The 21,180-nt window shown below is 43.2% G+C and overlaps 1 protein-coding gene across 7 annotated transcripts in view; it reads right to left on the bottom strand.

Annotated features, from left to right (window-relative positions):
* LOC130687183 (potassium voltage-gated channel subfamily H member 6-like) overlaps positions 1-21,180 on the bottom strand; it is a 63,522-nt gene that overhangs the window by 31,468 nt on the left and 10,874 nt on the right. For 6 of the 7 annotated variants that reach the window (XM_059496011.1, XM_059496013.1, XM_059496008.1 and 3 more), the window contains exons 2-8: positions 10,813-10,969; positions 10,535-10,608; positions 3,464-3,613; positions 1,908-2,115; positions 784-1,088; positions 239-702; positions 52-166 (exon numbers count right to left, since the gene is read on the bottom strand). In XM_059496011.1, the coding sequence (XP_059351994.1) occupies positions 52-166; positions 239-702; positions 784-1,088; positions 1,908-2,115; positions 3,464-3,613; positions 10,535-10,608; positions 10,813-10,895 (1,399 nt within the window). In that variant the 5' untranslated portion in view covers positions 10,896-10,969. The remainder of the gene's footprint in view (positions 1-51; positions 167-238; positions 703-783; positions 1,089-1,907; positions 2,116-3,463; positions 3,614-10,534; positions 10,609-10,812; positions 10,970-21,180) is intronic. The other variant, XM_059496012.1, reaches the window with a different exon arrangement.

The following is a 21,180-nucleotide window of genomic DNA, read 5'->3' as shown; positions in this document are numbered from 1 at the left end:
AAATAAATTTGAGTTGCTCTTCTTTTTTAATCGATTTGACTTTTTTTTTACTGTTGATGGAATTGAGACCGTGAAAAGGCCAAGGATTGGTCACTTCGGAAATCCTGTGCCGGCTGAGAGCGTCCAGAGATGAGGTAGGACGCAATGACACGGCATTGCCCTGGTGCTGCGATCAACAATAAATTCATAAATAAAATACGTGATGCGCCGTAAATATCTATGATTAACAACTACACACCTGGTCCTTGGCCGAGCGATCACTTGCATTCGTCAAGTGATACTTTTTGGCCAAATATCCAGGAACCCCACCGTCCGTTCGACTGGATTTACGTTGCAACTGCAGCAGGGCGGCTTTGCTGCCGTTCCAGCTGCTCCTGGGCGTAAAGGCGCGGCCCAGTGATGTGAGCGAGACTCTTGGCAGACTGTTCCGGCATTGCTGATCAGCCGGATGTCTGGGCGACGGATGGGCTGCGGAATAGCCTCGGTTGCTTTCGTTCGTGTAGAATAAATGCCGTTGGCTATGCGGTGACATGTCGACGCTGTTTGAATGTCCCGCCGATCCCCTCACTGCCATCGTCCCGCCTACACGATTTTCTGCGTCTAGGCCATTCATGTCACGATCACCAGATGGCCTTGTTGGCGAGCCGTCCGGGATAATTTGAATAAGGGGTGCGTTGAGCCGCGACGTAATCAACACCGATTCTAAGCACGTAGTTCTTTTATTAAGTCTCTGATCCCATCATGGGTCGCGCATAAATAAAACGGCATTAAAGCGAACATTACCGTCTAAAGAAATAGATCCCCGTTGGCGGCTGAATCGACGCCGATGGTGCAGCGCTAGACATTGTTGGCCGTCCATCATGGCCGCGTCGAATTCCAGCGGCTTGAGCACGCACAAATCTAGCTCTGGTGACTGAATTTCCTCGTCCTCCTGGACCACACTTTCTTGGTTGACTGCATATCGCCTCTTGGGTTGTCTCTGCTCCTCATCTTTCTCGCCATCGCGTCCCGACCGGCGTTGTTTCAGGGTGATGGCCGGAAGAATTTTCTCGTTGACTTCGCATACCGTCGACAGCAAGACATCCGAACTATGCCAGCCAAAATGAAAAAGAAAAAAAAAAAGAAGAAAACAAACACATTAAAGAGTTGAACCGTTGCCACACGCTGTTTGTAATCATCGTTCAAAGACTGGCAAGTGTTTGAACGCCAATCGGCTCATTCCGCATCCCTCCGTTCTTTGCGCCTCACTATTTCTCTAGCTGAAACGTTTAATGTTCTTCATTTGATGGCTTTGCTATTTCTTTCTGACTCTTTTTTCACTTCTAACTTGGGAACTGTACAAGAAACACGGTCGTAAAGTGCCTAAATATAGTGTCTTGCATGCGTGTGGTCCCAGTGAAATGCAAGACGGTAGCCTCAAAGATTGTGCCCAACTAGAAAAGTCTCTTTTCCTTTCTGTTTCTTTTTCTTTTTTATGTCTCTAACTTTACTCGCACAATGTTGTTATGGAAACGTAAAGCGGCGGGACGAAAAGGTCCTTCGATTTAAAAATACGATACGTTTTACGGTTCGTCGTAAACTTTCATTTATCCTCGTGCCCTAGTTCAACCTGCAGGCTCCACTCTGTTCTTCTACCCGTGCGCTACTAAGATTGTTGCTCTCAGTCTGGCCGGCTGGATAATTAATTCCCTCACGTTCCCTATGTTACATATTTTTGGTAATCTCCGAAGACCCGTTGAGTTTTATTTTTTTGGTCTTGTTTTGTTGTCCCCCCCCCCCCCCCCCCTCTTCTCTCGCAGTAGTTTCCTTTCTGTTTAGTTTCGTTTCGTGCCAAAAACCATTCATAAGATCGGGAGGAGAACGGAAGCCGGAAATGGAATGCCTTTGGCTGTTTAGGTGAACATTACTGGAAAGGGTTCTCTTCTTCCTCTTTGGGGCTCTCCAGTTTCGATCCGGACACGAGCCGGACTTCAGGATCCTGAGTGGACGAGGCTGACGAGCCGGCACTGTCGTCGATCGGCGGACTCGAGAGCCCAGATGACTGTTGGCTGCGACGACTGCGACGCATCGACGTCATCCGGAACGACTGCCGGAACGATTGCCGTGCTCGATCGACTGCACAAAATCAAGATACACACAAAAGACATATCCGAATATTAGACGAGTAGGAAGAAAATGGACAAAAAAAAAGACAATTGGAAACGGAAGGATTTTTTTTTTTTAAAGACCAAAATCGGCAAAACAGATCTTCATTTTCTTCTCTCGTCTTCCGTATGAACATCTGTTCTATTGGATACGAAACGATTGAGCCTGGCTGTTCTTCCTTCTACCAATCCCAAAACTATATATTGGATCTAAACTGCTAACTCGAACTTATTTGATAGATTGTAAAGAGTTTGGTTGCAGAGCGACAAATCTCATAATAGGAATTCTTGCCATCTCTGAGCGCACCGCACAGTTGGAGAAAAGATTTTGAGACCCATATCGGTGAATGAATTCCTTCTTTTCCTGAACGTGACATGGCAAACTATCGTCATCTACGTATCTACTGATAGAGACAGAGGGCAAGTATTAAAAAAAAAACAAAAAAAAAACGATCAATACTAAACTTTCTCTATCCGATTGACATTCAACTTCGTCCTACACATGCACAGTGTCGTGTTGGCCCGGATTTTGTTGTACCTTTATTCTGTTTCCCGACGCTGATCTAGTCCCTTTCGGGTCGCAATGGCAAGTCAGTGCTATTACAAGGCGACTGATGTGACAAAATCAAATCAGGGATGTCCGCATTTTCTAGGATAACAAAAGTAATAATGCCTCCTCCCCCCATATTTATTTCTCCTCCGCCTCTTTTATCGTAATCGTCATCATCTTCTTTTGTGAGTCTTCTCGTAAAGCATGGCATTCTTGAGACATTACGTCTTACGCCGCACATGCGTCCCGTGCATTTCTCTGAAGGGGAACCCATTCTCTCACTTGCGCATCGCTGAATAGCCCGGGACTCTGTCTGCTGATTTATAGGCACATACGGTGGATTACACAGTAGATGCCCAAAAGATGGGAGGCCTATAATTCCCCCTTTTGTCCGGCTTTTACTTCAAGACACACAAACAAAAGGAAAAAGAAAGAACGTCCCAGTCTGGGTGCTATTTGTTCGCAATCGGCAATTTTTGCCAAAAGAAACTCAGTTTTGATTACTAATATTCAAACCTTGCATGGTGGTATTTAAAATTGGGCCGCGCGCAGTATCATTCGTTGCTAAAAACAATCAAAATGTTGTTTTAAAAAAAGTTTCAAACCCTCGTGCGATAACGGGAGGGAACGAATGAGGGCTTATAACCGTTGGACTTATCATATGGGGTAGCTATTAAATTGCTTGTGGATACAATGTAAAAGCGTGCGGAAAGGAGGCAGAGATGAAAGGCGAACACAACACGGTTGATAGGAGAGAAAATGCAATTACATTTGCTGAAGCGAACCGTCGACGATGGTTCGGCACTGTTGGGGACTTCCGGCAGAGCATCGGTGTCTTCGAAGTTGAGGATGTACATACAGACTTCGCCCGCTTCGTTTTTGATTGGCGCGATGACTTGGCTGCACATGAACTTGGTGCCTGAACAAAGAAATCACAAGAAGATAAGAGGACAAGAAACAATAGTTATCGCGGTTCTTGTTTATACACAGATTGTTAATCAAACACAAGCCATGATATCCATTTATGTTTTTGTTTTTTTGTAAGCCAAAAATTGAGCACGATAGATTATTGGGATCGAGCAATCAGCGAGATGAAAGCCTCACCATCTCCGCATACGGGCCAATCTGATTTAAACTACGAATACCCCAAAAGAGAAGGGCATAGTTCGTACGGGTTTAACGGCGATCTAATTATCATGAGGAAACTTAGCGATTTTTCGCAGAAAGAAAATGCTAAAACGAGATGATGGTAGAACTGATTTTTACACCATCATTGTGGAAATAAAGAAAATTTTTGAACGAACACAGACATTTTAATACTTCCTCGACCCATGCCCTTCTTTTGTACGTTGCCCAGTACTTTGAAGCAGCCCGAAAGCCGGCCTATTCTTCTCTTTCGTGCTAGAAAACTTGACAAAAAGATGCTACACCTCCGCGCACGTTCGTCTTGTCTATTCTGACGATGCAATGCCATCACCTTCTCCGACCTCTTCTTTTGAGATCGCTAACCATATCGACACGTGTCGTTGGATTTAGAGTGATGCAAAAAGAAAAGGAGAGCGGGGAGCGAGGCAAAAAAAAAAAAAAATTGGTGTTGCCACTGAACAGACGGAAGGTCAACGAGTAGATGAGAGGACGAGGGATGCATAAAAAGTGTTCGAGAAATCACGCGGAAAACTTAATTTGAATTTAATTAAAAAAATATATAGAATAAAAGGGGCATTTTGAGAAGCTTTCGTTTTGGTAGAGATGATTGTAAAACAAGACATTTCCACCTGTGACGGCTCGAAGGAGGATGTTCCATTCCTTCCCGGCCAATCTAATTAAAATCGCTAAACGAGTCTAATGAAAAGATGCGTGAGAATAATCAAACAAGACATCACATGGTGCTGAAAATAATCTTGCAATCATATAAATTCGCGTTCTGCCCTACTGAAGATTTGATTAATAAAAAAACAAAAAAAATCAGCATGAAAACGACAGCAACCCATCAGATGCAGAGCCTTTGGTCTACGTTGAACCTCTTCCGAGAAAGACCCCCAGCTGCTATCGCAAAAGCTTGCGCCCTCACTCACAGCACTACAACTCTGTCTTATAGCGCAAGAAAACGTAATCACAGTTTTGCACGTTATCATCTTAAGGTCTGCTTTTATAATATTCAAAGATATCCGCTATACTCAATACGCTTGCCGTTCCCGATCCCGCCTTTTAAGATCATGTATTGACGTCTATTGACTCGAACGGAAAGGCAAGGCAGCAGCTGCCGGTACCGCGATCGAGTAACGGACGTGTCACCGCACTCTGTCACAACGATAACACACACATCCGACAGAAGCATCCAACAAAACGAAAGAGTCGTTGCGGCACTGCCTCTATCGCTCACGAAGCCCCACCAAATCAATGGATCTCTCGAGAGTCGTAGTCCTCTTCTGGTAGTTTTTTGAATATGCAATGCCATACAATCGACAGTTCGCTTCTGCTCTGTTGCAACGAAAAAAGGCCGAAAGAGATAACGAAAACTGGCTCTTGTACTTGCCTGCCACGGTCACACACAAAAGATGGCCCACAAAAACGCGAAGAGCTCGGGACTTCGTTTAAATAATTACAACATCCAAGAAAAAGAAAAGGAACGAGTCGAGCGAGTAAAAAATTTAAATAAAAATGAATTTTGTGCGTGGTAGCATCCGAGTTCATCGGGAAGAGTGCTGCAACGTGACATGTATTACACAAGGCACTGGCATTACGGGAATTGCTTCGGGAATCCGCTCCTCTTATACCACAATGTTGGTGCATTTTTTCAGGTACATAAGCTCTTGCCTTTTTTATTCTGATCTTATTGGCAAAAGGAATTACGTCTCCTTATTTTCGCTAGACCCTGGACAAATCAAATATCGGCATTGCTATAAATACCGAACCAAAGAAAAACATGTGCGTAACGTACAAGCAGATACCCACAACTGTGTCCAACTGTCCCTATTTTTCTTAATAGGCATACTAATGCTTTTTCATCACCTGTCACAACCTATTGTAGACTACAGTAGACATAACCCGAACGGGAAAAAAAAACGCCAACAGGTCAAAGAAACACAGTCCAAGTTGAGAAAACTGTCACGGTTCACTGAATCGGTAGTTTCTTTTTTTTTTGCTACTAGAGACCCTCCCGACAGCTGAGCATTGTATAAAGGGCATCAAACATACATCAAACAAGCCGAGTACATTAGCGTCAGCAAGCGGCCAAGTGAAGTCTAACATGTCGAAAAAGACTTGTAATGATCGGGCCCCTCCTGAAAGAAGTCGGGAGGAACGAGCCAGAATCATCCGTTGGTGAACAAAAAAAAAAAAAAAAAAAATACCATAGATCGTCATTATTTGTGTTGATGAAAGCGGCAACTGGCGGCACGGAGCGCAAGAATAGAGAGAACTAGAGTCGGAGGAAAGTTGACGAATGAGGCAGACGATCCATTCATCATGAGCCGATTGGTTGCACATTGGCTCCTACGCCGTTCTTCTGCGGCCTGTCGAATGCATTTTCATATTTGGCCCCATCCTAACCGATAGACGGACTGGCGAGGGAGAGAAAAGGAGCGGAATGCAGGAGTCGCATCCTGCACATTGTTATCCAGCACGAACGCAAAATGAAGGCGAAGAAAGCGAAGCCAAGACAGCGAGGGCGGGGGAGGGAAACAGGAATAATCTTCCACGCACCACTCGCTTGCTCATCAGAGTCAAAACTCGTGCGTATATGGACGTCTAAAAGATTCATGAAAGCCAAACACGAAAATAAACAAATAAAGAACGGGGCGAAAAAAAAAGGCAGGAAAAACACTGAGAGAGTGTGTGCGAGATCAAGAAGAACTTTAAAAGAAACGGCATCATTTGAGAGACAAACAAGTCGTCGGGGGAGGATATCGTCTCAGTTGAAATCGGTTCGCTGGTTGACAAGATAATCATATCTGTCTTTTGTCTTTGCTGCGAATCTTATTTTCTATTTCCCTATCTTTGATTTTGTTCCCTTTTTCTTTAGACCGAAAAAGGAAAGAGAAAAAAAAAAAAAACAACGGGGGGAAATGCACAATTTAATGCGGAACACTTGGCATCCCGCGCCAACCAGTCGGGACCCAAAGAGCTGTGCCTGATATGTTTGTCAATCGCTTTGTGTGTCGCAGTGAGCCAAGGATGTGATTCGCAATTGACCACCTCACGTAGACACGATCCACCGATCAGCATCAATTGATCGATCTGTAAGCGTCCATAAGATTCTATTCCATTTTGACACTTTTCTTTTTATAGAGACTTCTCGAATAGAGCAGAAAAACATGAATGGCGTCTAGTTCCCTGTAAAATCGCTAAAAAGCTGAGTATCGCTACCACGAAAAATGGCTTTTCTTTTACTGTTTTCATTGTTACCTCCTCTTATTTATTTATTTTTTTTTTTTTGCCTTCTCGTCTTTTATTTTAATCTACGCCGTTGTGGCTCCGTTCCAGCACCAATTCTGCCGCATATACACTTTTTTTTTTCTGCCATCCGGCCAAGAAGTAGCGCATTATGCAATGAACATTATGACAACCATATAAGACCGCGCTGCAAAATGGCCAGTTCCCAAGCCAACACGTTCCTCGCCAAATGTCAGAGTTGGGAGCCATCAAAAATAAACTTAGAAATCAACAACGTATTATACATTCTGTGGTCGAAGGTCTAAAAACAGAACGCGAGAAAAAAAAAAAAATAATAACAATAAAATCAAATAAATCCCCCCCAGAAAAAAAAAATCCCGCGTAAAGTGTATCGCGTCCTTGATTTACCGGGACTGATTTGTGATAGAGGAAAAGCGTAAAAAAAGAGACTTTTTGTTTTTAACAACCAACACAAGATCTGCAATCTGCGCGTTTCCCCGAGAAAATTCATTGGAGCAGCACAGAGAAAAGAAGGCCATGAAGTACGAGCCAGAGTCTCTCTCTTCTCGCCTTTCGTCCTTTGCTTTCTCTCAACTTTTCACCCATCCACTTTCTCTTTATCTCAGAAAGTACTTAACTCCGCCTTGCCTCATTGACTTGACTCGCTTCTTTTCTTTTCTTCTCCTTCTCTTTCTTTACTACTTCTTTTTCGAGGCGTCATGAACGAAGGCGCCGCGTTGTTTACCGCCTCCCCTTCTCCCTCTCACCCAGCGTTATATACCCGACACTGTTGTCATTAGCTCGAACTATAGACTAAATGGCAACAAGGAGAAAAAAGAAAGTATTTTCTAGCAACGTGATGAAAAACAAAAGAAAAAAAAAAACGGGAAGGAAGAAAAGCGGAGCGCGTTGTTTGCTGCCGCAGATCGATACGACCAATAAGTGGTTACGACGGTGATGGGTTGTCAGGCTACGGGCGGCGCAGACGGAGTTGCGGGATAATGCGGAATACGTCTGGCCCACTTGACGTGTCTCTTCACAAGATCAAAGGAAAAATGTGGCCTGGCTATCCGTCTAACTGGTAGGGAAAAATATTTTTCAAAGTCGTCAATAGGCAACGAGGCGAAAGATGAGATACGTCCATCAAAGACAGATAGGAATGAGATTGAATATCAGAGCGAAACGTGGAAAGATTCAATCTAAAGCCATCTGGTTGATTGGTAACCGCTATAGAACGGGCTAGCTGGTACGCGCAGTGCTTAACGGTGACGGTAAGTTTCCCTTGCTGGCCCACAACAGCATAAACGATTGAGTGAAAGAGCTGCTGGCTGCTGCTGCTGCTTTGGAGACGGACACAACCCAAAATTCAATCATCCTTCTATCAAATCAGTTTTGTGTGCAACATATAACTACTGCATGGCAGTGTGTATGTTCAAAGGATTCTATCAATGATGGAATTGGATAAGAGAAAAACTTGCGAGCAGGCACATCGACAGCCAGCAGATATGAGAAAACGAACCTTTGTCGTTTTTCGCAGAGGACAATTGTCAAAGAGAGGTAGAAAAAGAATTAAGTTCGATGATTCCATTCCATTTCGTCGCAATATAGGGAAAAAAAAGCGAAAGAATTGCACAGGTCATCGAATATTAGTTTGAAAATACAAAAGTACGGCCAGCAACATAACAAACTGTGTGCTATGAGAAGACATCATATATCCCTCAGATCCAATCATCTACGTCTATAACTTGGCTTTTCTCTCTCGTGGAAAGTCGTCCCGTTCTCCGTTCGCAGTTCCCCGGGAGACGCTCATCTCTGTACCTCCACTGATGGCCCATCACTCAAACAAAAAACAAAAAAAAAAAAACAAAAAAAAAAATACAAGAGAGACAGGCGAATGAAGGGAGGTAGATGAAAAAAAAAAGTAGATAGATCCTGGACGCAAGAGACGAAAAAGAAAAAAGAAACGATAATGACGCAGGCGAAACATTACGTCCTACAGCCTACGCTGTCGACGCTACTGATGATTCGATACACGTGTTGATTGGACGACGCTACACGGCCAAATATAAACGCATAGTTGAAAAGAAAACACGAAACGCAGTAGCAAAAGTTTAGAAAAATAATAACAAGAAATAATAATTCAAAAAAAAAAAGTCTGAACTATTTTAACGGAGACAGAATTGTCTTGTTTGAATTTGGCGAGGTGAGCAACGCAACATTATCAGCGGCGTATGGTGATTCAGCGAGCGTGACAAAACTTCGTTAAAGTTAGCTCCGTTCCGTTTGGCCGATTTTCAAATGAACGAGGAATACATATGCTTTCAGATGATGAATTGCTGTTTTTTCCCCTACTACTTCACGCATTGTTTTCCAATTAAAACTTTGCTTGACTTACTTAATCATATTGGACGCACACACGATACCTCACGTTCCGCCACTCGTTTTTGTAGCGACGTAAATCATTAGGCACGGGAGACAAGGTGAAATGAGTCGGCGTTCCATCGTCTCTCCTTTTTTTTTTCCCCTGTTGCTCGTATTAGTCAGGTCTTTTGAACCATCTCGGCCAGTCCACCTATTCTGGAATTCTCCTACTCACATTATTACCGGGGCCGAGGCTTAGTCGTTGCGAGGTCGTTGACGTTTTTCTTCAGTTATCCCTCGACTTAAAAATAGCGCGCCCGCACCGCCGGCCAGGGGCATGTCCGCGGGACAAGCGCCTGGAAATGCGAAGGGCTAGCCACTATCCGTACGATCCTAAACGGTTGTCGTGTATACATCCAGACGATAAGCATACGTACAATTTTTACGCTATTTACGGTGAACGTTCCAGTTGGTTCTGACAGCCAGACGGCGTCACGGAGGAATGAGATTCAATGACCCGTTGATATGCAAATCGGATCGCAAAACCGCCGGTGGTGTTGAAAAGGTGGTTTATGCAGCCCGTCGGCTTAATGGGGCTCGACATCGAGAAACAAAATCCGAAATGTCTTCAACGGATTGCGCGTAAGCTGTACGAGATGGAGGAGCAAACTGCTAAATAGGGATGCCTTGGGCGTTCATCATCATTGTCGTCCAGGTCGGACTGATTGGCTCAGCCTTTTTAGAGGAAATGAAGCAGCTTGACATCCACGCCCATCGTTTCCTTACTTTTGTTTCCACAGCAACACAAGTCGCTTACATAGCGGGAGCAAGTCGCACTTTCCTATTAAGATCCACCGGGAATTAGCCGGCAGGATCGTCGTGAAATTGGCCTATAGACGCACAAACACTTTCGCTCCCCGACCGCTATAAAACATACACGCGATATGATTTTTCGGCAAATAAGCGCTTTCAAGTTCTTTGAGCCTCTCTCGTTCAGACTTGTTTGCACAACTAAAGGCTGCCCTCTCCCCTCCCAACCAGAAAACGAAATAAAGAAAAGAAGAACAAGTTACTTTCCACTTACCATCCTTCTTGTAGTAGAGAATATCGATCTGCTTCTCTTCAGAATTGGACAGGATTTCACGGACCTGGTTGATACTAAAAGAAAAAAAAAAAGGGATCAATTTTATCGCTTACGGCCATCTTGCAACAGTTTTTTTGTAAGATCAAGCGGAACGAGGTAGTGTCATGTTTTCCTTCCGAAAAATAGAAGGTCTACTGTTGGAACACGAAAGGTCCTTAGAGGACATTGTTGTTCACCCAAGACCCTAGTGCATCTCTTGACCTAGCCATGGTACGTACCTCTCGGCCGACGTGAGCGGTCCGTGCAAGAACTCGCTGACGGCCGGCTTCTGCATGATCTCGGCCCGAGTGTAGCCGACCATCTGGCAGAAGCGTTCATTGCAGTAGATGATGGGCCCGCCATCCGCCAACGCGTTGGCCACCACAAAGCTCCGATCTGTAGGAGAAAAAAAAAAAAAAAAAAGACAAGTCTTTAAGTACAAGTAACATGTACTTTTTTAGTACTTATATTACAAAAGTATAAATTTTTTTTTTGTTTTGCTAAAATAAGTGGCTCCCAATGTGATTTTCTCGCCATTAATTATGTAACACGAAAACTAGCGAATAGGAAAACAGCTGCGTATCGCGGATTAGTGACAAATGAGTGCCATTTCCGATAAGGAAGTTCGGTGAGGAGAAAATCAATTTCTCTTCGGTCTTGTTAATAACCAACCTAAAGTTCTACATTCACGACACGCTCAAGCATTTCCATAAATCGGCGCGGGACAGGACCAGACGCGGGAAGAAGGAAACTTATTCCGTAACAGGGTATACGTATAAGCCAAACGGGCTCTGCGATTGAGCCAGACAGTATATGGCATAGCTAGCGATCAATCAGGCTAGTATACAGCCCAAGTTTCATCTAATTTTCGGATGCCTTTTTTTTTTTTTTTTTTTTTTTTTTTTTTCGTTCGCCCCTTTTCTCGAGAAGAAGGTGTGAGTCGGGGGGATTAGTTTTTGACCCGATTCATCCGCACGACGGTAATGAACCGTCACGTCCAATTTTGTTAACGAAAAAGCAGAAAAAAAAAATAAGGGTACGATACCCCCCCCCTCCCCCCTTCGTTATAGACCTATCCCACTCTGGGGTTAATCTATAATTAAGTAAACTGCAGGAATAAATACGTGACACGGAACGAGGCGTGGACTATATGTCGATTCATATTAGATTTCGTACACGAATTCCCAACGACATGGGTGTGGACGAAACCGGCGGGGCGTTGGCACTCGGTGAACAAGCCGACCCCGTCATACGCCGCATAGGGAGAGAGAATGCGACAAGAGTAAACAACAACAAACAACAAATCAAAGCATCTTTGTTGCAGATCATGAAATAAGGCAAAATGCTATCCTGACACGGGCCACCATCAGCTAATGGTTTGCGTGAATGCAGTTAGTGCATTCGGCTACCCCTACGATAGGCGAGTACGGGTAGTTGCGGGTAGCGCGAATGGAACATCCAATCATATTTCTACTTTCAGCCGGCATGCAGTTTTGTTTTATGCACCAACGATGCGTTTCCGCCATTGCGGAATATAGATACAGGGGCAGCGCGACAGCAGTGCGGGATTTCGGTACACGCGTTCAGTGGCAAACAGCTAGCAGTCCCAGAGGCCTTAAACTCTTTGCCGTTTTTTTTTTTTTTTTTTTTTTTACTTTTATTTTTAAGCGCGATGGTTGGTGTTTTTCCCAGCTGTGGCCACTCTCACCCTCCTTTTCTTTTTCAGCTTTGGATAGTAATAATAATATTACGCGGTCCACACACACACACACACATATGTATACGCAGTACATAAAACAAACAGGCAATCTCCATTGTGTTCTTTGGAAGTCGTTGTCCACATCACATGCGGTGACGTCAAGCAGAGGCCGGCACTGCTAGCCGGCCTGGCCACAACAACAAAAAAAAAAATTTCAAATAGCCAGCAAAGAGAAAAGTCATTTTGTTCATTGACGTCATATCAATTTTCATTATTTTGGAGCGCTTAGCCCTGGACAAGAATTATTGAGGGTGATAGATTGGGCCCTCCATCTCTCTGCACTTCATCGTCTACAATTTATTGAAATCGCCAGAAATAACGCACTGTTGCAAACACAAAAGATGTCCTCTCCACCACCACGATAAAAGAAAAACAACAACAAAAAATAGAGTCTGTAGAACTGTAGAGTAGAAAACTTCATGTACACAGCGTCAAAAATGTTTGCCGTCAAAACAAACAAAGTCTCTCTCCGATCATCGTAGATTTCTAAAGTTACAAAAAAAAAAAAAATGCTTTCAAAACCGTCACGAATGAGTACGTCACAAAAAAATTCGTATCACGATTTCCGATTTTTTTTTAGATATAATTTTACATGGATATAACTAGCGCTGTGCAAAAAAGAATTCAAAACCATGTTTCGCAATTAAAAAAGAAAAGGGAAAAATGAATATCCGATTTCTACAAGAGTGCCTGTCAAGAAATGCAAGCAGGTACAAGTGGCTTTGAACGCATCGAGGTGGATAAAAGAAGTGCGTGCATGGCTAGCGCTAGCGCAGCTGCGTTGCGTAAAACTTGCCTAATCATTAAACTGATTTGCCTTCGTTACGAACGAACTCTACGTATTGGCTTACGTCGTTGGTTTCGCAACCTCACAGCTAGAGTATTGAACTGATTGGTTACCCAAGATTCACAAGTACCTAACAGGCAAGAAAATGATCGAAGCGTGCAAACTTTTGGTTTCGGAAAGGATTGTTTTCATGATGGTGAACGGGGCAAAAAAAAAAGTGTACGGTAGACCAATTAGCGAGCTAGACGAGTAGCAAGGACATAGTAACATCCTCGCTTTTGACATTTAAAGCAACACTTTGCTATTGGCTACGTCCCAGTAGAAACCCTTGACGAAATTAGCACCGCATTAGCAGCACCGCTGCTGGAGGGTAAGGTGGTTACTTGCATCTCACTTCGTCTTTCAAGCTTCTTCGCTACTACATATCTGCTCAAAAGTGTATCAAAGATACTGCATGAACCGAATCAGGTTTTGTCCCAGTGGATCGCAAATCTCATAGAGGTTCTGGCTTCCGCATCTGCGTGTGTTTTTCTTTTTTAACGGTCATATGGATTTGGACTTGGACTTACTGCGTCACAGACCCTAAAGATAGAAACAACACAAGGGACGCAATGGGGGGAAACAAAACAAAACAAAAAAAAATAAAATAAAAATACAAACAGAAAGAGGAACGTTATCAGCTGGCACCAGAGCCGATTGATATAGACATAACTTGCAAGAGAGCAAAGCTTTGTACGTTCGCTTTTGTTGATTCCGTTCTGTACAGTGAGGTAAATAGGATATCGTGTGGGTGAGACGTCTTCAGACAGAGTCCATGAAGATGTATCGTTTCCGAAGACGACATCTTCATTACAACACCACTGGCCAATCCAACTACATGGGATATCAGATACAAATATAGTTGTGCCGCAGCTGAGCACTGAAACTCACGACACCCCGCGAGATGTTCGTTCGACCAACTTATACATCCTCAGCTGTTTGTTAGTCGCTGTTTAAAAAAAAAAAACAAAAAAAAAAAAAAAACAACAAGAAAATAAAAGCGAAAAATTGCTAAAGCTCCCACGCTGTTTCATCATCGATCAAGTGCCAATCCATTAAGTAAACATGGGATACGAATGCGATAAATTATCGCTACTCTAATTCACGCATTTTCCCCCCTTTCTGATTCTAAATGAGAAAAAAAAAGAAATTAAACGAAAATGCCTCCCTACTGTAGGATCAATCCATAAACCGCAACCCTTCTCTTTGAGTCACGCGTAAAAAAAAAAACTAGCAGAAAAGTTATATAGATAGCCAACTTTTTTTTTTCCAAAGCGCAACACAAAGAGAAGGGATGTCTTTTTTTTTTTTTTTTTTTGGAATATTGTTCTTTTATTATTCTCGGTCGACTTGACGGCTTGCAAACAAAAACAACAGGGCGGTAAGGAAGACGCCCCGGCCACCAGCAGCAATACCAAATACGAATACGAAAAAAAAAAAAAAATAAGGGCAACATTTTCTCACAACACACAGGAGCAATAAGACTGAAGTCAATATTACCACGAATGGCACTACCGTCATCAGTGTATGGAATTTATCTTTCAGACGTTTTTGTTGTACCCTCACCATTTACCCTAGCTAAAAAAAAAAAAAAAAAAAATATTTGGTGAGAACCCAAGAAAAGAAAAACATCAGCCAAACAAGCAAATCAACCATCTAGCAGAAAACATACTTCTAATGCCCTCCGCTGTCAGATGGATTAGGTCCGTCAATTCCCTTTATGTCACCTTTCATCGTTTGTCAATAAATATCGATACCCCCTCCATTTTTTTTTTTTTTTTACTTTCTTTTCTTCTCCGACGCTCCTCTCTGTTCCACGAACGCAATCGTTTCCTCCACTTATTTTGATAGCGACGAAGGAATAATATCACTAACTCATCTTCAGGAAATCAGAATTACAACGTCCCTGCTTTAGCGACTACCACCGAGACCTTAGTTTGCGTTCGTCCTGAATGAACTCGGACAACGTTCTTTTTTTCTTTCTTCACGAACCCATTCTTTCTATTTCAAGAGACTTCATGGTGGGACAGTAGCGTAGCTACCACCTAGAGCCAAACAAAATAGTGAAATAGAAAAACACGCACACAAAATAGAACGATGGAAATAGAGGTGAAGCGTAGTCCTTTCTCGCTTCGACAAGTAGTATTGTAAACCCCGTAGCTAACCTGCTATGCATTAGGCTACATGCTAGACGCTTCGGAGAAAAATGGATGCCTCATTCGGATCGAATACGTTCTCGATCCTTCTCCCAATTCATGAAGAGTCACATGTGTCCAATGTTTTCCATTAAGAACTCCGGAACGCAAGTGAAAACGCAAGAGTGAATAAACGGTTTGTACCCACTTACTAGACAATGCAAGTTTGGATGTAACTTGCGAAGAGATATTGTGACAAAGTGACTGGGATATGCAAGACAAAACGATTACGTCTATCTAGCGAGACGATTGCAAACTTCAGACAGGGAGGCGGAAGCCCACAAAGACGAAAGGATATAAAGTTTGCGAAAGGATCGTCTGTTTGCTTTTACACTGACACTGACGATTGTGTAGCCCCAACTTGTGAAGGATAGACGGGCAATGGAAGATCGTTCACGTCCTGTGAACCGTGTCTTTATTGATGATCCAGCGCCCCATCGAAGTCGAGGGCGCAGCCTTCTTTTATCCTACATAGTACATGGTAATGACCTATATGGCTTAATTTTCTTTAGTCGATCATCGATCCCTGTGCATCCAGCATCCCACCCAACTCCGGCTACGATCCGATAAAACGCTCCCCTTTCTTTTCCCTGTGTAAATTATAAAGACGCAGATTCGGGACGGCGAATTGGTTGCTGACGAAACATCGTAACAGGTCCCACGTCGACGTAAACCAAATGCCAGGGCTCGTATATAAACCTCGCAGTCTACGCGAGATGCGTGTGGGGTGGATGAAGGCGGAGGCAAGAATTCATCTCTCGACTTTTTGTGGCTCCAATTCGAATACGTGACCATTAGCTCGTCATTTTCGATTTTTGTGTACATAAATACGGTCAGCGTGCGTCGTTATTTCCGATGTTATGGAGGCATCGTCTCCTTCGTCTTTCTTCAACATCCATTTACCTTGCCATTCCTGCTTTTTTTTTTTCTTTGCCTTCATTCTCAACTTCTCTCTCTTTTTTTGTCGGAACTTACTTTATACTCTATTTACTGTATCCACCCAACTTGTGCATGAGTTGTTTGTGGGGTCAGTCGAGAACGTTTCGTGCGACGAATTTTCATTTGCTCGCGGCTTTTGTGTGGAACGTGCCAGCTTTTCTTTCTCCATTTTGTTTTTATTTTTTTCCGCATTCCCTCTTTTTTTGTTCTTGTTGTTATCGTATGAAAGGGATAGCAATATCGAATGATTGTCTCACTCAGACTGTCTCCGCCATTTCTCGCCATTCTCTTCTATTTCCGCTTGGCTGTTTGGCCAGTAGCTACAATGGCAGTTTCCATCGAGAGTCGGCCATTATTGCAAACGAATCACCTAGCTAAACTAGTCGACCGTTCACCGATCTAGCGTGCTCGTCCCAAATTGATATCAGCAGATGATGAGACGTAACGCCACTTACATACCCGATCATTCCGCTTTCCTGCGAGATACTCCCCGTCTTCTTTCGCCTCGCCTTTTCGTCAACAATGTTCTTTTGAACGTACAATCTCTCTAGTGTATACGAAGAGAAGAAACATGTTGCTAGGTTTAATATATCAATCGATAACGAGCCACGAATCTGGAAGATGATAGCGGATGTTATTGCTGCCGTTGTTCGTCATCATTTTCTTTTTTGGCAGTCCTTTTTTTTTTTAGCTTCTAACGGATCAATTCAAAAACGAGGAGAACAACAAAGTTGCCAGATCCTGTGCGCTATTCGTATTATTGTCGTAAGTCAACAAGGATTTAATGCACGCAGCCCTCGTAATGCAATCCGACACATCCCCGCTAGACAAGCAAATATTACATTCGATACCCTTCCTTCCGCCCACAACGCTAGTTTAAGTGTAGTATTATTGTACTACTTTTTTGCAATCCTATTTGTTTTGTTTTTTACAACAATAATAACGCAGAGAGAAACTTTGTTAGGCTTGTTATACGAAATTTAAGAATCTCTTTCAAAGAAGTTTGTGAAAAAAAAAAGCAACTTCAAATGGATTCAGGTTTGATAGAAGAATTAAAAAAAAAGATGAAAAACTATGAATTATAATTGAGCAAGACAACAACAGAGTTGCGTGTAATCTCTATAAAAATGGCCTAAGCAAGGCATTGTTGGCTGCTTGTGCCAACAGTCCCTTGATTTCAAAAAGGTCAACCACAAAAAAAAAAAAAAAAGATTCCCATCCCGGTTGCAAAAATTGCCAAGTGCTGGTGATGTTTCACATCTTTGAACAGACATCCAGTGGCCCTCTCAACTAGTAAAGAAAACTTTGTTGCAGTCAATTTATCTTGCCATTTCTTGGAAAGCGACATGCGGCGTCAGGCCTTCCATGACAACGGCATACAAGTAACAGAGAAAAGTTGCAAGAGATTTCAAAAGAGGGGTAACTACGATGGCGGTTGATGTCAATCGCCTGGCCTGTTGTGTTATTGATCCATCGACTTTATTTTATTTTTGAACCGGCGGATTTACATAGGGCACACAACACCCCCACCCCCACTCGCGCTTCTCGCCCACTTCTTAAGCTATTAATAGTAAAGACAAGTACAACTACATTTGCTCGTTTCCAATCTTTGACGGAGGTTCACCCTTCTCGCTTCGTCCATCATACAACGGGAGAGCTCTTATGACGAGATGAGTTTGAAGGAGCGCAAACCTTAAATGCTAGAGCCCTAATTTTGTCTTGGCTGAGTACGTACTTTGTGCAACTTAAAAACAGAAAGAAAAAAAAAAGTCGAAAACAACTGCGCGTGTTTGTCTCCATCGCCGAATGCCTTGCCTATCTCTGGCTTTGCGTTATGAAGATTATCAATCAGCTTAAGTACTGCTTCTTTCACAGCAGCTTTGCTCAAGCATCGGCTGCATCCTCTCCATCTTGTATTACATCTCAAACACGACGCAACACATCCCACTTGTTCATCATACTAGGACAACTTTTCGCACCATTCCCGAGAATCTCCAAAACATTGCCATAGCTACGGGAGCTTAGCATAAGATTCTTCCAGTCTTTATTTCAAAGAAACTAGGCAAACTCAACCCCATTGTTTCCCGACGTCCGGATATGCTAATAGGAATATGTGCCCGCCCCTCCCTCCGTATTATGCAACAAAACATGTATAATTGTATACGGAAATAAATTGTTGTTTCATTAAGGACTCGATGACGTTCTCCAATCGCATCGGCCGAGATCAGGGAAACGATTGCAAAAAAAAAAAAAAAAAAAAAAAAAAAAAAAAAAAAGGGGGGGGGGGGGGGGGGGGATATCAAAACAAATGGCGTCCGAAAATAAAGAGAAAATAAGCCGCAATCTTCCTGCTTGATCTTGCGCAAAAACAAGTGACTTGCTATCGCGCATAAATACACGCTACACGTGCTTAATGCACGTTCAATTCTTTTCCCTTTTTTTTGTGGCTTTTTGCTAGGCTATCGTCACCTAAGGTGCGTGGTGTCATGCAACAGCGCGTTGGTGTGCGTTGCCCATCGCTATCAGCATCGATCGTCGGCGGACACGCCCGCGCACCATCGCTCACCCGCATCGGCTATCAAATACTTGTCTTCTATCGAAATGAACAGTCACGTGAAAATGATAACTTATTGCATGAAGAGATTGTTGTTGTAAATCGGAAAAAGGAAAGGCAACAAAAATTTCGATTGGCTGCTAGTCGAAATAAAGGAGAGGCGACCCTACTAAATTATTCAAGAATAAAAAAAAAGGAACACATTCAAAATCTAAACAAATTTAAAACGGCCATCAAGGTTCGATCTAACGTCGCTATCCTTCCGTTTAACATCATCAACACGTCCCACATCATCATTTCCTCCAGCGTTCCGGTTTCGTTCCAATCGATTTATCGATCCATCGACAGCACGGCAAACTGTGTGACTACCCACCACCGGCCAGACCCCAGCTGGCCAACCGCAATCGACAGAGCCCAAAAACACCGTCGGCAATGGCTACACACGGAACCCCAACGCACACTGGAACGCTTTATTACGTGGCCTCTTTCATCATCGTGTCGCCGGACACATAATGAGGTGGGCACACCAAAGCAATCAACAGCCACGAGTACCCGAGTTCCAGTGTCCGCAAAAGAATAACGAAACCATTTTTCTCTGTTGCTTCAAACGTCTATGAGTTAGAACTATTGCGTTTCAAGTCGGAATGATATAGTGGGCAATTGTTTGTGGTCTTCAGCAGCGGACAAAACAGTTCCCCCCTTCTCATTTTATTATTCCCTCCCGTCCCACTTCTTTTTTTTTTTTTTTTTTTGGCTCCATGTCGTGAATTTGCGAGTTGTATAGAAATGGCGCTTTTAGCGCTGCAGGGCGCAAAACATCAAGAGAGAGACAATAGCAACCAGCTAAAAAAAGAAGAGATGGGTTCGAGGCGTTCCAAGAGAAAAGACAACAACGACAAACTCGAGTCCGAAATAGTGGCAGTGATTTCTTTCTACACGACGCATTTCAATCGTCTACAAGAGGGGGGGTGGGGGAGGTGCCGTGTTTGCGGGAGGAGTCGCAAGGGTCAGCTTTCCGGGGGCGTGTAGACGTGTTGATGAAAAGCCACGTCATGATATTTTTGGCCGGCTAGTGACGAAGACGAAGCATTCACATTCAAATGTCCACCGCACACAGACGGCCCAACAAATAGCCATTGAAAAAAAGAAACAAAATACAAACAAGAACAAGAAGAAATAGCGATTTCTAACTTGCCGTCCGTGCACAGTAGACCTTGGCACACTATATCGGTGTGGTGCCTCACTCGTAGCTCTATATATCTCTTACGGTTTTTTACGTCTCGACAACAAACAGCAGTGAGACGTAGCCAATATAACGCGGCAGTCCATGCTCGATGTAAAAGAAAGATTCGAAAAGAAGAAGTAGCTAAGAAAAAAAAAAAAAAAATAGAAAGAACGAACCAGAGTAGAGAGATAAAGCGTAGACAAGATTCTATTTGCCTTTCTTTGGCGTTCGAATCGTACGTTTCAATTCAGAATGACGCCAGTGGAGAGCAAGTCATGCGTTGGGAGTGGCGGCCAACTTTTCTCACGGTGGGAGGCGACGGACAGAGAGAGAGAGCAAGACAGAAAGCTGCGGATTTATTCGTTCGAATAACATTGAAAAGATATCATTTGAATCCCCTTCCCCGTTTTTTTTTTTAACATATTGCTGCCTTCTATTTTTTGTTTTTCCGGAAAGACCATTGCGTGTAGGTTTTTTTTTTTTTGTTGAAAGTGCGATTGAATTAACGCAACAAAAAAAAGGGGGGTCGCGATAAGGGAAGGAGGATATTAACTTGTGCTGCTTCTATTCCGATTTTTTCTTTCCAGTTGGACGGTTTCAACATTTTTTATCAGTTCCATTCGCCTTTTGGGGGGTGCCTAACGCATTGATACAGTAAAGGGAGTACGTTGCGGTGCATCTTCGATATTAGGATTCGTCACATCAAGCCATTCTCTACCTCCTATCATGTCTTGGTGGAGCAATATACTAGCTAACTCCTTAGTGGGCGAGAGGCACGAGCGCGAAAAAAATAAAATAAAGGGGAGCAAGGAAAAGATGATTGACGAAGACGAAGTGCTGGCAAAGAAATATCGTTGATGATCTCGTAGAACGCAATGCTGATGAGGCAAAGCCCTACAACTACAATTCCTTTCCCTACAAAACTTTCCATTCCCGCGAATCGCTTGTACGCATTTTGTTCGTCAATATTGAAACCGAGAATCAAATATGAAATCAAAAAATAAAATGGCGGTGAGGAAAAAAAAAATTGAATACCCCATCAACGCGAATAGGATTTCAATTATGTTTTGCCACATAGAGAAGGAGATTTGTCGCCACAGAGGCGTTGC

This window comes from Daphnia carinata, chromosome 7, assembly GCF_022539665.2.
Source record: "Daphnia carinata strain CSIRO-1 chromosome 7, CSIRO_AGI_Dcar_HiC_V3, whole genome shotgun sequence".
Classification (NCBI taxonomy): Eukaryota; Metazoa; Arthropoda; class Branchiopoda; order Diplostraca; family Daphniidae; genus Daphnia; species Daphnia carinata.
This window is presented reverse-complemented; position numbering and strand designations above follow the sequence as displayed.